The sequence below is a fragment of the Dendrobates tinctorius genome, unplaced genomic scaffold, assembly GCF_039654945.1.
Source record: "Dendrobates tinctorius isolate UK_male_01 unplaced genomic scaffold, ASM3965494v1 ptg000028l, whole genome shotgun sequence".
Classification (NCBI taxonomy): domain Eukaryota; kingdom Metazoa; phylum Chordata; class Amphibia; order Anura; family Dendrobatidae; genus Dendrobates; species Dendrobates tinctorius.
Window position 1 is genome coordinate 70,640,159 of NW_027361696.1, and position 13,356 is coordinate 70,653,514.

Genomic DNA, 13,356 nt, shown 5'->3' on the forward strand with positions numbered 1-13,356 from the left:
TGTTAAAAAACTTCAGCCTATTAAAAAATATTGATACAATTTAGTTGGCTGTTCTAAGGAGATTAGTTCACAAGGTCTTATTTTTAGAGATGGTATGGTAGTGGACTTGAGGCTGGGCTGACCTACAGCCTTCAGTGGGACATTAGCAGGGGAAGGGGAGTTTGGAGGGAGGAGTTGCAGATGTGTATTTTTATTTTGCATGGAACTCTTAGCTTATGAAGTCGAGAGAACCCGATACCTAGAGCTCTGCAAATCTGTTTACAGCACAGAGCGAAGTGAAGCTATTGGTATGAAGGTCTGGAAAGAAGTATACAGGCAGCAAGAGCAAATGTGACATAATGTTAATCCCCTGAGCCAGGCAGGCAGGATCACAAAACAGAGAGACCAGGGTTGTGAGAGAAGGCTGGTGCATCTCCTCAATTAATGGATGAAAACTCCACTGGAAGTAAAGTTTATGAAAGACCTTTGGGATTTCAGGAACGTTACACGAACATTGAGTCAAACAGAATCACTACGTAAACTTATCCCTCAAAACTCGGAAGTTTTTGAAAGTAACTACCATGTGAAGAAAGGAAAAGAAAATGTGAACTCTGTAAAGAAAAGAAGAGCAAGTAAATAAAAAACTGAAAACAGGCTATGGATATGACAGTTCTACTGGGATTACCTTGAGGACACTTATAGGCTCTCAGTCATGGAGAACGGGGACGAAGTGATTGGGAATTCGAACCTCGTGGTGGTCTCTGATGAGAAAAAGTATGAAGTATGCCGCCAGAAAGACTGTTGTGAACGAGTGGTTATCAATGTGTCTGGGTTGAGGTTTGAGACTCAGGTGAGGACACTGAGTCGGTTTCCCAACACCTTGTTGGGAGATCCAAGGCGACGAATGCGATTCTTTGATCCATTGAGGAATGAGTATTTTTTTGACCGGAACCGGCCATGTTTTGACTCAATACTGTACTTCTATCAGTCTGGGGGTCGTCTACGACGGCCTACTAATGTACCCCTAGATGTCTTCATGGAGGAGTTGATATTTTACCAGCTTGGAGAGGAAGTGATCGGGAAATTTAGGGAAGATGAAGGATTTCAAAAAGAAGAGGAGAGAATTCTTCCCGAATGTGAATTCATGAAGCAAGTTTGGCTCTTGTTTGAACATCCAGACAGTTCATCTGCTGCTCGTATCATTGCCATTATCTCCGTCATGGTCATCTTGATTTCCATAGTCATCTTCTGCTTAGAAACACTACCTGAATTCCGAGATGAGAGGGATCTGTCCTTACCGGTAAGAGTTGTATTTAACCTAAATCACAATGATTGAGTTGTTTTGTACTAGTGTATCTAAGTGAAAGATTTTGAAAATTGACGTTAAACTTGTGCTCATTTCCTTTGGGAATGTTCTCCGAATATTTGCAAAAGTGCGCTTATTTATAGCTGATGACACAGGATAGCTTGAGCTTCTTGCAGTTCTCCATAATCTCATGGTATTTCTGAAAGTAGGTTATAAAAAGTTCTAAATGTTCTTTTTACGTTAACTATCCATCCTTGGTGTAAGTCTAATAGATTGGGGTTGACAATATTACTATAATACAAAAACTATCTAAGATTTATTAGACAGTCATTGAGTCTTGACATTTGTTTACATCCTTGATACAGGGCAAATTTTATGGTCATCTCGAGGAGAAAAGATAGCTAAAGTTTGTCACTTTGTTAACCACAAACCAAAATGTCAGGGTTCAAATGAAAGGAAAACTCTAAAATATCAGTATCAAGGGCTTAAAAAAAAGTTTTCACTGTCCAGTTATAAAGTTTTCTTGACTGTGTGCACTTCCCTGACTCCGAATTTATTTACTGGTGATCACATTTTTTTTAACAGCCCTGTGGCAAAATACGTGCTGCAGCAAGGCTTTGGTCTCTACACCTCCTTGTCCCGTCTGACCGGAGGATTCTGCACTGAGAAATGCTAGTTGTGATTAAAAAATATTGCCAATAATAATTACTTTAGGCTGAATTCACAAATGCAGTATTCACAGTTTTAGTGCATTTTTAATGTGCTTTTTTTTAGTCAAATCCAAATGTGTATCGAGGGACAAAAAGGAAATATAAGTATTAAAAGTTTATGCATTTTCTTTAGGTATTAAAAATACACTAAAAAATGCACAAATAAAGTGTTTTTTGTGAAATTACCCATACATTTTTGGGTATGTTTACACAAATTGTTTTTGCAGCATTTTTTATGCAACTAAAAAGCTGCTTTTTACAGTACAAGCAAAATCAGATTTGAGAAATTTCATGCACACGCTTTTTTCTTTTCCAGTCTGAATTTTGAAAACTAATTTTTAAATCTGCAGCATGCCAATTCTTTCAGCTATTTTTCACTCATAGAAAGGAATGAGAAAGTGCAAAAATGCTGCAAAAAATTCAGCAAACAGGTTTTGCTGTGTCTTGTTTCTGCACTTTTGGTGAATAAAACTGAGTTTTTTAAACAGACGTTAATCAACACCAAAAAAGCAGCAACAAAACGCTGCAAAAAATGTAGCAAAACCTACATTTGAATTCAGCGTTTTTACTGCTGATAAAGCAGGTTTTTGGCTAACAGAAAAACACTATGTGTGAACATTGCCTAAGACTCTGTAGCAAATTGGCAACCCCTGTCTTAAGATTTTGCTGATTCACCTGATAATAAAAAGTTCACACTAATAATCCGTGTGACTAATTCTAGTGGAAATTTCCATGTGGCCTTCTCATTTTCTTTGGCTTAAATACATGGTGAGATACCAGGCATGTAAAGCTGGTTATAGATGAAAAAAATAATTATTTTCCCATTTTCTGATTAATGTTTGGTCTATTTTATGTCGCTAAGTTGCCAGACACCCATTGTCCATCTACAAGCGCCATTATGGAAGACTCTGCAAGCCTCCTTATTCTATAGCTTTTGGTTATCAGTTATTCAATCAGAAGACACTTTGGAAATTGCTTGTTTCTGGTGTTTTCTCTTTGTAACCCTCAGCATTTTGGTTTTTTTTTATAGTTTTTTGGTCATGTCCTACTCAGCTTTGTTAGGCATCTTTTATTTACGTTCTCCGGACTTTTTAAAATCCATTTGTGTGGCAAAATCACGTACAAGATGCTTCTTTTTAAACTTCATGTTGTGTTCTACTGTTTAGTATGGTGCGTCTTCCTAGACAAAAGTGCCGAAAGTGCCGAAAGAATGTTCCTCTCGCTTCTAATAAACGCTTGAAACCTGAAGCAGTTAAAAGACGCTCAAAAGTCCGAGCAAACAGAAAGTCGTTTTTCCATTGAAGCAAATAAAATGATTCTTTTGAGCCTTTTCCGAACTTTTTTGCAACATTTTTATGAGCGAAGCTGCTCAAAAACCACGGGAAAAAGATTCAGCGTGAACATACCCCTAGGGTATTACGTATAAGGAGAAACCACATATGATGGAAGTTTTTCTCGGTGGTCTCCCCAGAACATAGTAAATACTCCTATCTGATGTAGGCTTCTTGGATGATGTGCGACATCATTGCTTGACATCTGATGTTTACTTGGTGCTGGAAGCCTTAGTGCTAAGGAAGATGATGGAAGAGCTGAAGAGGAGTCGTGCAGGACCAGATTAACGAAGGACCAAACAGGGGTCTGCAGCGGTAAGATAGGTGTGCGTTGGGGTATTTTTTTTGGTTTATGGCCCTCTACAATGTAATCTGCCATTTTTCTCAATTTGCACAAACCCTCTGTTTCTCCTGCTTCCAAGATGGCCATCACAGTGGCATTGGAAGTGCAGTGGTAAGTATAAACATGTATAACCTGACTTTCCGATCAAGAAAGAGCGACGCGGTTTAGACATACCACCACACTCCCCATGCCATTGCAGCAGCCATCTTGAATGCTCAAGTAACAGAACGACTTGTAGGAGGCAATGGGAGCCAAACAGAGGGAACCAGTTAGGAGGACAATACATGATTAAAAGTATACCCACTTTTTAGTCCCAGGGTATAGGGTGACTTTAAAAATGCAACTATAAAAATAAACTAAAATTGCAGGCACTAAAACACATTTAATAAAAAAAACACACCAAAAATGCCATTAACAATGTTACAGTTTTTCATTTTTTTTCTATTTCCCTAAAATACGGTTGGCACACAAACAATATTTATAGTTAATGGAATCAGTGATAACTGTATGATTTCCTCCAGTGACCTCCTATTACTCTTCCACTGAGACTTCCTCCAGTGACCACTAAGACCTCCTTCTGTGACCTTCTCATACTCTTCCTCTTGGTCTTCCTCCAGTGACCACTAGGGCCTCCTTCAGTAACCTCCTTCTCATACTCTTCTGCTGAGATTTCGTCCAGGTATACCAAAAATGCCATTAACAATGCTACAGTTTCACATTTTTGTTTCTATTTGCCAAAAATGGGGTTGGCTCCAAAACAATATTTATAGTTAATGGAATCAGTGATAACTATATGATTTCCCCAGTTACCACTGGGACCTCCTCCAGTGACCTCTTTATACTCTTCCACTGGGACTTCCTTTAGTGACCACTGAGACCTCATTCAGTAAAGTATTTCTCATACTCTTCCACTGAGACATCCTCCTATGACCACTGGGACCTCCTCCAATAACGTCCTTCTCATACTTTTCCACTGAGATTACCTCCAGGGACCACTAGGACCTCCCCCAGTGACCTCCTCATACTCTTCCACTGAGACTTCTTCCAGTGACCACTAGGATCTCCTCCAGTGACCTTCTCATACTCTTCCAGTGGGACTTCCTCTTATGACCACTGGGACCTCCTCCAGTAACGTTTTTCTCATATTCTTCCACTGTGACTTCATCCAGTGACCACTAGGGCCTCCTTCAGTGACCTTCTTCTCATACTCTTCCTCTGAGATTACCTCCAAGGACCACTAGGACCTCCCCCAGTGACCTCCTCATACTCTTCCACTGGGACTTCCTCTAGTGACCTCCTTCCCATACTCTTCCACTGAGACTTCCTCCAGTGACCACTAGGACCACTTCCAGTGACCTTCTTCTCATACTCTTCTACTGAGATTTCCTCCAGTAACCACTTAGGACCTCCTCTAGTGACTTCCTCATACTCTTCCACTGGGATTTCCTCCAGTGACCTCCTTCTCATACTCTTCCCCTGTGACTTCCTTGAGTGACCACTGGGAACTCAACCAGTGACCTCCTTCTCATTCTCTTCCACTTGGACTTACTCCAGTGACCTCTGGGACCTCATCCAGTAATCTCCTCCTCATCCTCTTTATTTGGCATCTCTTTCAGTGACCTCCTTCTCATTCTCATCTACTGGGACATCCTCAAGTGACCATTGGGACCTCCTCTTATCAGACAGGGGTCCTGTTCCTAGTTTCATAGAAGCACACGACTGCTTCCTGCAATGTCTGTGTAACTAATATAAATAGCTGAGGGTTGTACGCCTTTATCGCCATCAGTCCAACAGGCTTTGATTGGAAACTTTGTGTGCATGTGTGACCAAGGCTTCATTCCAACCGGGAAAATGGGATCTTCATTCCTGTGATAGGTGTACCCCCAACCCAGTAGATAGATGATTAATGTCCATGTGCCAAACCCTTAAATAATGAATACATTCCAGATTTGGTTGTTATTTTGCCAAGACACTTTGAAGCTAAAGTCAGACATTGAAAAAAGATGAATAAAGTGTTTCTTTTTTAAAATTATATTTGCCCTGTAGTGTAAGTTTTTCATTATATTTGCCCCGAGCACAGGATTCAATGCTGGTTTTGGCTCCAAAATATCACTGCAAAATACTGACCTGTTCTGCAATGTGTGAATAAGGCTTAATGATTAGGAACATTTCCAAGTATGATTGGCCAAGAAGATCGCAATTCGTGTCCTCCATCTCCCGCACATATGTTGCTACACATAGATGCTTATTGATGTGTTCCGTTGTCTGTAGTCAGTGCAGTTTCAATGACAGAAGATCAGTGATCATTTTAGCAGACAGCTTGCTAAATACATGCTGATAATTTCATGAATGCCTGGCAATGAGGCCTATGCTGCAAAAGTTCCTGTCTGTTCTCTCATAACGTCTGCGAGAAAGACTAAAGGTATTTTATAAGTAAAGTCTAAATTCGATATGAAGCAAGATGCCCCCAATTTATTAGGACACAAGGGCCCTAGAGGTAAAGTGGGACCCATTATCACCTCCAAACCAGGTGGAATTGTGCATTATTATTAGCCATTGGACTGCAAAGTGCCCATATATTGTTCTCGCACAGGAACCCTCCTCTGACTGTGTCCTCCCCTGGTGTATACATTTTATGAACAGTATCTTGATTTTAATGTGCACCATGTAATGCCTCATTTCCACTGCGGAAGCGCTGCAGGATAATTAAACACTTGCTGTTAAGTTCCTCTACTGATTGCTGGAACACCTTTTGGTCAGCCTACCCTTGAGGAACCTTCCAACACTAGGAAATTATCCAAACCTTAACACCCCTTTACTTTACTATCCTTTTCTGGACATTTTTATCACATGTATAAAAAATGAAACTTCATTCGGGAGCAATCAACCTGATTTGGTCAATTTTTTTTTTCACCTCCTCCTGCAGTGTTCAAATTTGTTATTGTGTATTCCGAAAACAACTGGATGTGTTCCAACTTGCAAATATACCTATATCTAGGTCCCCAGGGGTGGACTAGGAGTTCTTGGGCCCTCCAAATGATTACTCTGATGGTCCACTTCCCATATAAACAGAGCATGTTCATGTCCACTTAAAGGGTAACTAAACTTTTTTTATACTTTTGTCCAGCATGGAAAGTTCTGAAAATTTGCATATCACTTTATTAGGGAATTTGTCTAATTTCCTGTAAAGAAAATTGCACATAAGTGGCTACCAAAAACCCTATTTTTCCCCAATCCATATTCCTGCCTTCAGATGCAGTGATATCAAAACTTAATCTTTTGGAGTACAGATGCTGGTAGTGATGGGTCAGCTCAGCACCTGGTCTGACTATGGGGAGAAGCTGCTGCAGGAGTTTGATCTGATAAGCAGAACACTCAGAGGCGGAGACAGGAGCTGGCCCATCACTGCCATCATCTGTACTCCACATGAGTACAATCTGATTTCAATGCAGCTGAAGGCAAATAGACTGAGGAAAAGAAGGAGGTTGGAAGACACTTATATGCACATTTTTATTTTACAGCAATGAAGACAAATCTTCTAGTATAGTGATTTGCAATGTTTCCATGCTGGACAAAATTATATAAAAAAATGAAATTTTAGTAATTCTTTACTATCACAATGTTAAAGAGGTTATCCAGGACTAATATATATATATATATATATATATATATATATATATATATACAGTACAGACCAAAAGTTTGGACACACCTCATTCAAAGAGTTTTCTTTATTTTCATGACTATAAAAATTGTAGATTCACTCTGAAGGCATCAAAACTATGAATTAACACATGTGGAATTATATAATTAACAAAAAAGTGTGAAACAACTGAAAATACTGTATGTCTTATATTCTAGGTTCTTCAAAGTAGCCACCTTTTGTTTGATTACTGCTTTGCACACTCTTGGCATTCTCTTGATGAGCTTCGAGAGGTAGTCACCGGAAATGGTTTTCACTTCACAGGTGTGCCCTGTCAAGTTTAATAAGTGGGATTTCTTGCCTTAGAAATGGGGTTGGGACCATCAGTTGTGTTGTGCAGAAGTCTGGTGGATACACAGCTGATTGTCCTACTGAATAGACTGTTAGAATTTGTATTATGGCAAGGAAAAAGCAGCTAAGTAGAGAAAAACGAGTGGCCATCATTACTTTAAGAAATTAAGGTCAGTCAGTCCGAAAATTTGGGAAAACTTTGAAAGGGTCCCCAAGTGCAGTGGCAAAAACCATCAAGCGCTAGAAAGAAACTGGCTCACATGAGGACCGGCCCAGGAAAGGAAGACCAAGAGTCACCTCTGCTGCGGAGGATATGTTCATCTGAGTCACCAGCCTCAGAAATTGCAGGTTAACAGCAACTCAGATTAGAGACCAGGTCAATGCCACACAGAGTTCTAGCAGCAGACACATCTCTACAACAACTGTTAAGAGGAGACTTTGTGCAGAAGGTCTTCATGGTAAAATAGCTGCTAGGAAACCACTGCTAAGGACAGGCAACAAGCAGAAGAGACTTGTTTGGGCTAAAGAACACAAGGAATGGACATTAGACCAGTGGAAATCTGTGCTTTGGTCTGATGAGTTCAAATTTGAGATCTTTGGTTCCAACCACCGTGTCTTTGTGCAACGCAGAAAAGGTGAACAGATGGACTCTACATGCCTGGTTCCCACTGTGAAGCATGGAGGATGAGGTGTGATGGTGTGGGGGTGCTTTGCTGTTGACACTGTTGGGGATTTATTCAAAGTTGAAGGCATACTGAACCAGCATGGCTACCACAGCATCTTGCAGTGGCATGCTATGCCATCCGGTTTGGGTTAAGTTGGACCATCATTTATTTTTCAACAGGACAATGACCCCAAACACACCTCCAGGCTGTGTAAGGGCTATTTGACCAAGAAGGAGAGTGATGGGGTGCTACGCCTCCACAGTCACCAGACCTGTACCCAATCGAGATGGTTTGGGGTGAGCTGGACCCATGGCCGGTTTTAGACAAAATGGGGCCCTAGGCAAAAGTTTAAAGTGCTAACATTGTAAAATCATACATTTAGGTTACATTACATGAACAGCTGGCAGAGGGGCCAGGAACCAATGCTGGCACTGTGGCCCCCATATTCAGGGGCCTTATATCGGCCAATGCAGGGCTGCCACTAGGAATTTGGGGGCCCCATACTGGCAAAATTTTCGGGGTCCCATGAGACTCCGCCCAGGCTCCACCCCAGCCCCACCTCCACCCCTCAAACTGTCCACAGTCCCACCTCTCTTTTGGAAAAACTGCACTTCTCATCAATCACACATTAACAGTTCCCATTACCAGATCACACATCTAGCCAGCAGCTCTTGTTTTAGCCAAAAGATTTTTTAAATCTGCCACCACGACAAGGTAGACTCTTTTGGCCGAGCTCTACTCTACTCTAACCTATTAAACATTTGCTAAAATATCCAATACAATTTAGGGATATTTTTTATTTATTTTTCAATTTTTAAAATGACCAATAATATCACATCCAAAGGGACAAATACCACCGCACCATGTCCAGACCACATATTACCACCACATAGTGAGCTATAATACCACATACAAGAACAAATACAGCCACACCATGACCAGACCACATATTACTACCATAGTGACCGAATAATGTCACATACAAGGAACAAATACCACTGCACCATGACCAGACCACATATTACCACCACATAGTGACCTATAATACCACGTACATGGAACAAATACAGCCACACCATGACCAGACCACATATTACCATCACAGAGACAGAATAATAGCACATACAAGGGACAAATACCACCGCACTATGTCCCAAACACATATTACCACCACATGGTAGCCAATAATACCACATACAAGTAACAACTACAGCCACACCATGACCAGACCACATATTACCACCAGTGACAGAATAATAGCACATACAAGGAACAAATACCACGGCACCATGCCCAGACCACATATTACCACCACATGGTGACAGAATATTACAATACTGATCATTAATAAAAAAACATAATACTATCACCATAAGTGCTATTATACACAGGAGATCTGTACTTAGCATGTAGTGTCTGTGTACAGGTAATACAGTGATCACCGGTGACATTATGCACAGGACCTCTGTATATAGTGTCTGTGTACAGGTAATCACTGGTGACGTTGCACAAAGGCACTCTGTATATAGTGTATAGTGTACAGGTAATACAGTGACCACTGGTGACATTATACACAGAAGCTCTGTATATAGTGTCAGTGTACAGATAATACAGTGATCACTGGTGACATTATACAAAGGCACTCTGTATATAGTGTATAGTGTCAGTGTACAGGTAACACACTGACTCACCATTGACATCTCTAGGTGAAGTCCTTCATCTTTGTTTTTCATCTTTCCTCCAGCACACACCGCCATCACGTCTTCCAGCCAGGGCTCGTCTCTGCAGGAAATAACAGATTTATCTAGAGCTCCGCTTGCAGAACACATTACTTATTTTTTTCCCAACTTCTACACTATACCAGATGAAGAAAAAAAGGCGACATAGTGTCGCTCTGCACAGTAACAGGACCGCCCCCCCCCATTTAAAACAGTATCCTCAAAAAAAATAAAAAAAATACATCACTGCAGTAATAACATCCCTTAATTAGCCCCTATGATAATAATATCCCCCTTCCTGGCACCCGTGTGTCTCATTCCTGGCTTCAGCCATATTTTCTCTCATCCTGCCCTCATGAGTATCCATTCTGCCCCCATATGATCTCCTGATCCTGCCTCGTCTACATTGTATCCATCCTGCCCCATGATCCTGCACCATGTGTCTCCCATCCTGCCCCCTGTGTCTCACATTCAGCCCCGTCCTGTGTCTCACTTTCACATTCTGCCCCCTCCTGTGTCACATTCTTCCCCCGTGCCTCACATTCTGCCCCTCTTGTGTCTCACTGTCACATTCTGCCCCCTCCTGTGTCCTATTTTCACATTCTGCCCCTTCCTGTGTCTTACTGTCACATTCTGCCCATATTGTGTCTCACTGTCACATTCTGCCCCCTCCTGTGTCCTATTTTCACATTCTGCCCCTTCCTGTGTCTTACTGTCACATTCTGCCCCTGTGCCTCACATTCTGCCCCCTCCTGTGTCTCACTGTCACATTCTGCCCCCTCCAGTGTCTTACTGTCACATTCTTCCCCTCCTGTGTCTCACTGTCACATTCTGCCCCCTCCTGTGTCTTACTGTCACATTCTGCCCCCTCCTGTGTCTTACTGTCACATTCTACCCCCTCCTGTGTCTCACTGTCACATTCTGCCCCCTCCTGTGTCTTACTGTCACATTCTGCCCCATGTCCATTCTGCCCCATGTCTCACATTTTGCCCCCTCCTGTGTCATTACTGTCACATTCTGCCCCTCCTGTGTCTCACATTCTGCCCCCATGTCTCGCATTCTGCCCCTCCTGTGTCTCACTGTCACATTCTGCCCCCGTGTCTCACATTCTGCCCCCTCCTGTGTTATTACTGTCACATTCTGCCCCCTCTTGTGTCTCACTGTTGTATTCTGCCCCCTCCTGTGTCTGTCACATTCTGCCCCCTCCTGTGTCTCACTGTCACATTCTGCCCCATGTCTCGCATTCTGCCCCCTCCTGTGTCTCACTGTCACATTCTGCCCCCTGCTGTGTCTTACTATCACATTCTGCCCCCCATGTCTTGCATTCTGCCCCCATGTCTCACTTTCTGCCCCCTCCTGTGTCTCACTGTCACATTCTGCCCCATCTTCTCTTACTGGCACATTCTGCCCCCATGTCTACATTCTGCCCCCATCATGTCTTGCATTATCTCTCATGTCTTGCATTCTGCCCCCATCATGTCTGCATTTTGCCCCATCATATCTCGCATTCTGCCCCCATCATGTCTGCATTCTGCCCCCATCATGTCTCACATTCTGCCCCCATCATGTCTCGCATTCTGCCCCCATGATGTCTGCATTCTGCCCCATGTCTGCATTCTGCCCCCATCATGTCTTGCATTCTGCCCCATCATGTCTGCATTCTGCCCCATCATGTCTGCATTCTGCCAAATGTCTTGCATTCTGCCCCCATTTCTCCATATTTGCTCCTGTGTGTCTCCAATCCTGCCCCCGAGTCTCCATTCGGCCAGGGAAACATATTGCCCCTTTCAATAACAAAATAAAATAAAAACTTTTTTCTTACCTGGCCTTGCTCCTGTGTTGAAGATGGAGCTGCAGCTGTCTGAGCTGAAAGGACCTGTGGTGATGTCATCGTCATGTGATCAGGGGGCGGGCTGATCAATGGTGAAGGCCTGTGGTAATGATCACGTCACCACAGGTCCTTCAGCACTTCTGTAGCTCTGATGTCGGCTGCTCTGGCGGCTCTGCTGATGTGTGCGCTGCAGGCCCGGCCGCAGCGCACATTTGGGGCCCGCCTGGCGCCCCATGACACGCAGCACTTGGGGCCTGATGACTGGAAGCACAGGATCGGGGCCCCTGATTTGCGGGGCCCCCTTCTGTACTGCTGTTCACGGGGCCCCATACAGCAGTAAGGGCTGTCATGCCCTGATGGCGGCCCTGGGCCAACGAGTCTGCCACTATTAGCATTACACAGGAGCGTTGCTAGGGTCAGAAAAGATTTGGGGGCCCAAGCCCCAAAGACAAAGAGTTGTCCCCCAACCCCCTCTTAATTTCCTGGATCCAGTGGGACAGTCCTGATTTTGACACTCCCACCAGCGGGATTGTAATTTTCCCGCACTGCAAATCAGCCGCCACGCCCACCTGTCATTTCAGAAGGGACTGTGTACAGATCACCATACAATTCCCTCTATGCACAGCACACTCCAGTACAGAAGCCCTCCCGGCTCACGTGACCAATCACATGACTGTGACCTCATCCTATGTAACACCAGAGATAGCAGTAATAACTCTCTGAGAACAGATAATGTAGTAGATTTCACCTGCAGTCCTATGTAACACCACAGATAGTCTTACTCTGAAACGCTATGGCTATGTTCACATGCATTTTTTTCAGTAGCCAAAACCTGTTCTATTGGCAGTAAAAATGTTGTGTTCAAAACACCTGTTTTTCAGCTTGTTTCTGGTGTTCTTTACACTTTTTTCAGCTTTTTTTAAAGTGAGGATGTTTGCTTTGTTTACAGTATGTTTAAGGCCACGTTCACACGTTGAGTATTCGGTCAGTATTTCACATCAGTATGTGCAAGTCAAAACCAGGAGGGTGAGAAATCCAAAAGTGGTGACGTGTTTCTACTATACTTTTCCTCTGATTGTTCCACTGCTGTTTCTGCATTACAAATACTGATGTGAAATACTGACCAAATACTGAATGTGTGAACGAGACCTAATAGTTTAATTCACCAAAACCACTTAAAAAATTGCAGCGAAAAATGCCGTTGCAATATCTGCAGCTATCTTTTTTATATTCTTTCATTGCTTTCTATAGGTGAAAACACACTGAAAGAAGTGACACGCTGCTGATTTAAAAAGTGCTACAGTTCTGAAATTCAGTCAGAAAAGAACAAGCGCATGCAGAAGATTTCGGAAATCTCATATGTTTTGCTGGCACTTTAAAAAGCTGCTCTTGGCCATGTTCATAGGCAGAATTTCTGCAGCTTTTTCTTCTGCAAATAAGAAGTTTACAGCATTTTACAGCACAAGCAAAGACTGAGAT

At 42.6% G+C, this 13,356-nt stretch overlaps 1 protein-coding gene across 1 annotated transcript in view; it reads left to right on the top strand.

The window, feature by feature from the left end:
• The first annotated feature begins 284 nt into the window (after nt 1-284).
• The window catches only part of LOC141085531 (potassium voltage-gated channel subfamily A member 7-like), a 74,830-nt gene continuing 61,758 nt past the window's right edge, over nt 285-13,356 (top strand). The window contains exon 1 of the mRNA XM_073570957.1: nt 285-1,279. Within this exon, the coding sequence (XP_073427058.1) occupies nt 692-1,279 (588 nt within the window). The 5' untranslated portion in view covers nt 285-691. The remainder of the gene's footprint in view (nt 1,280-13,356) is intronic.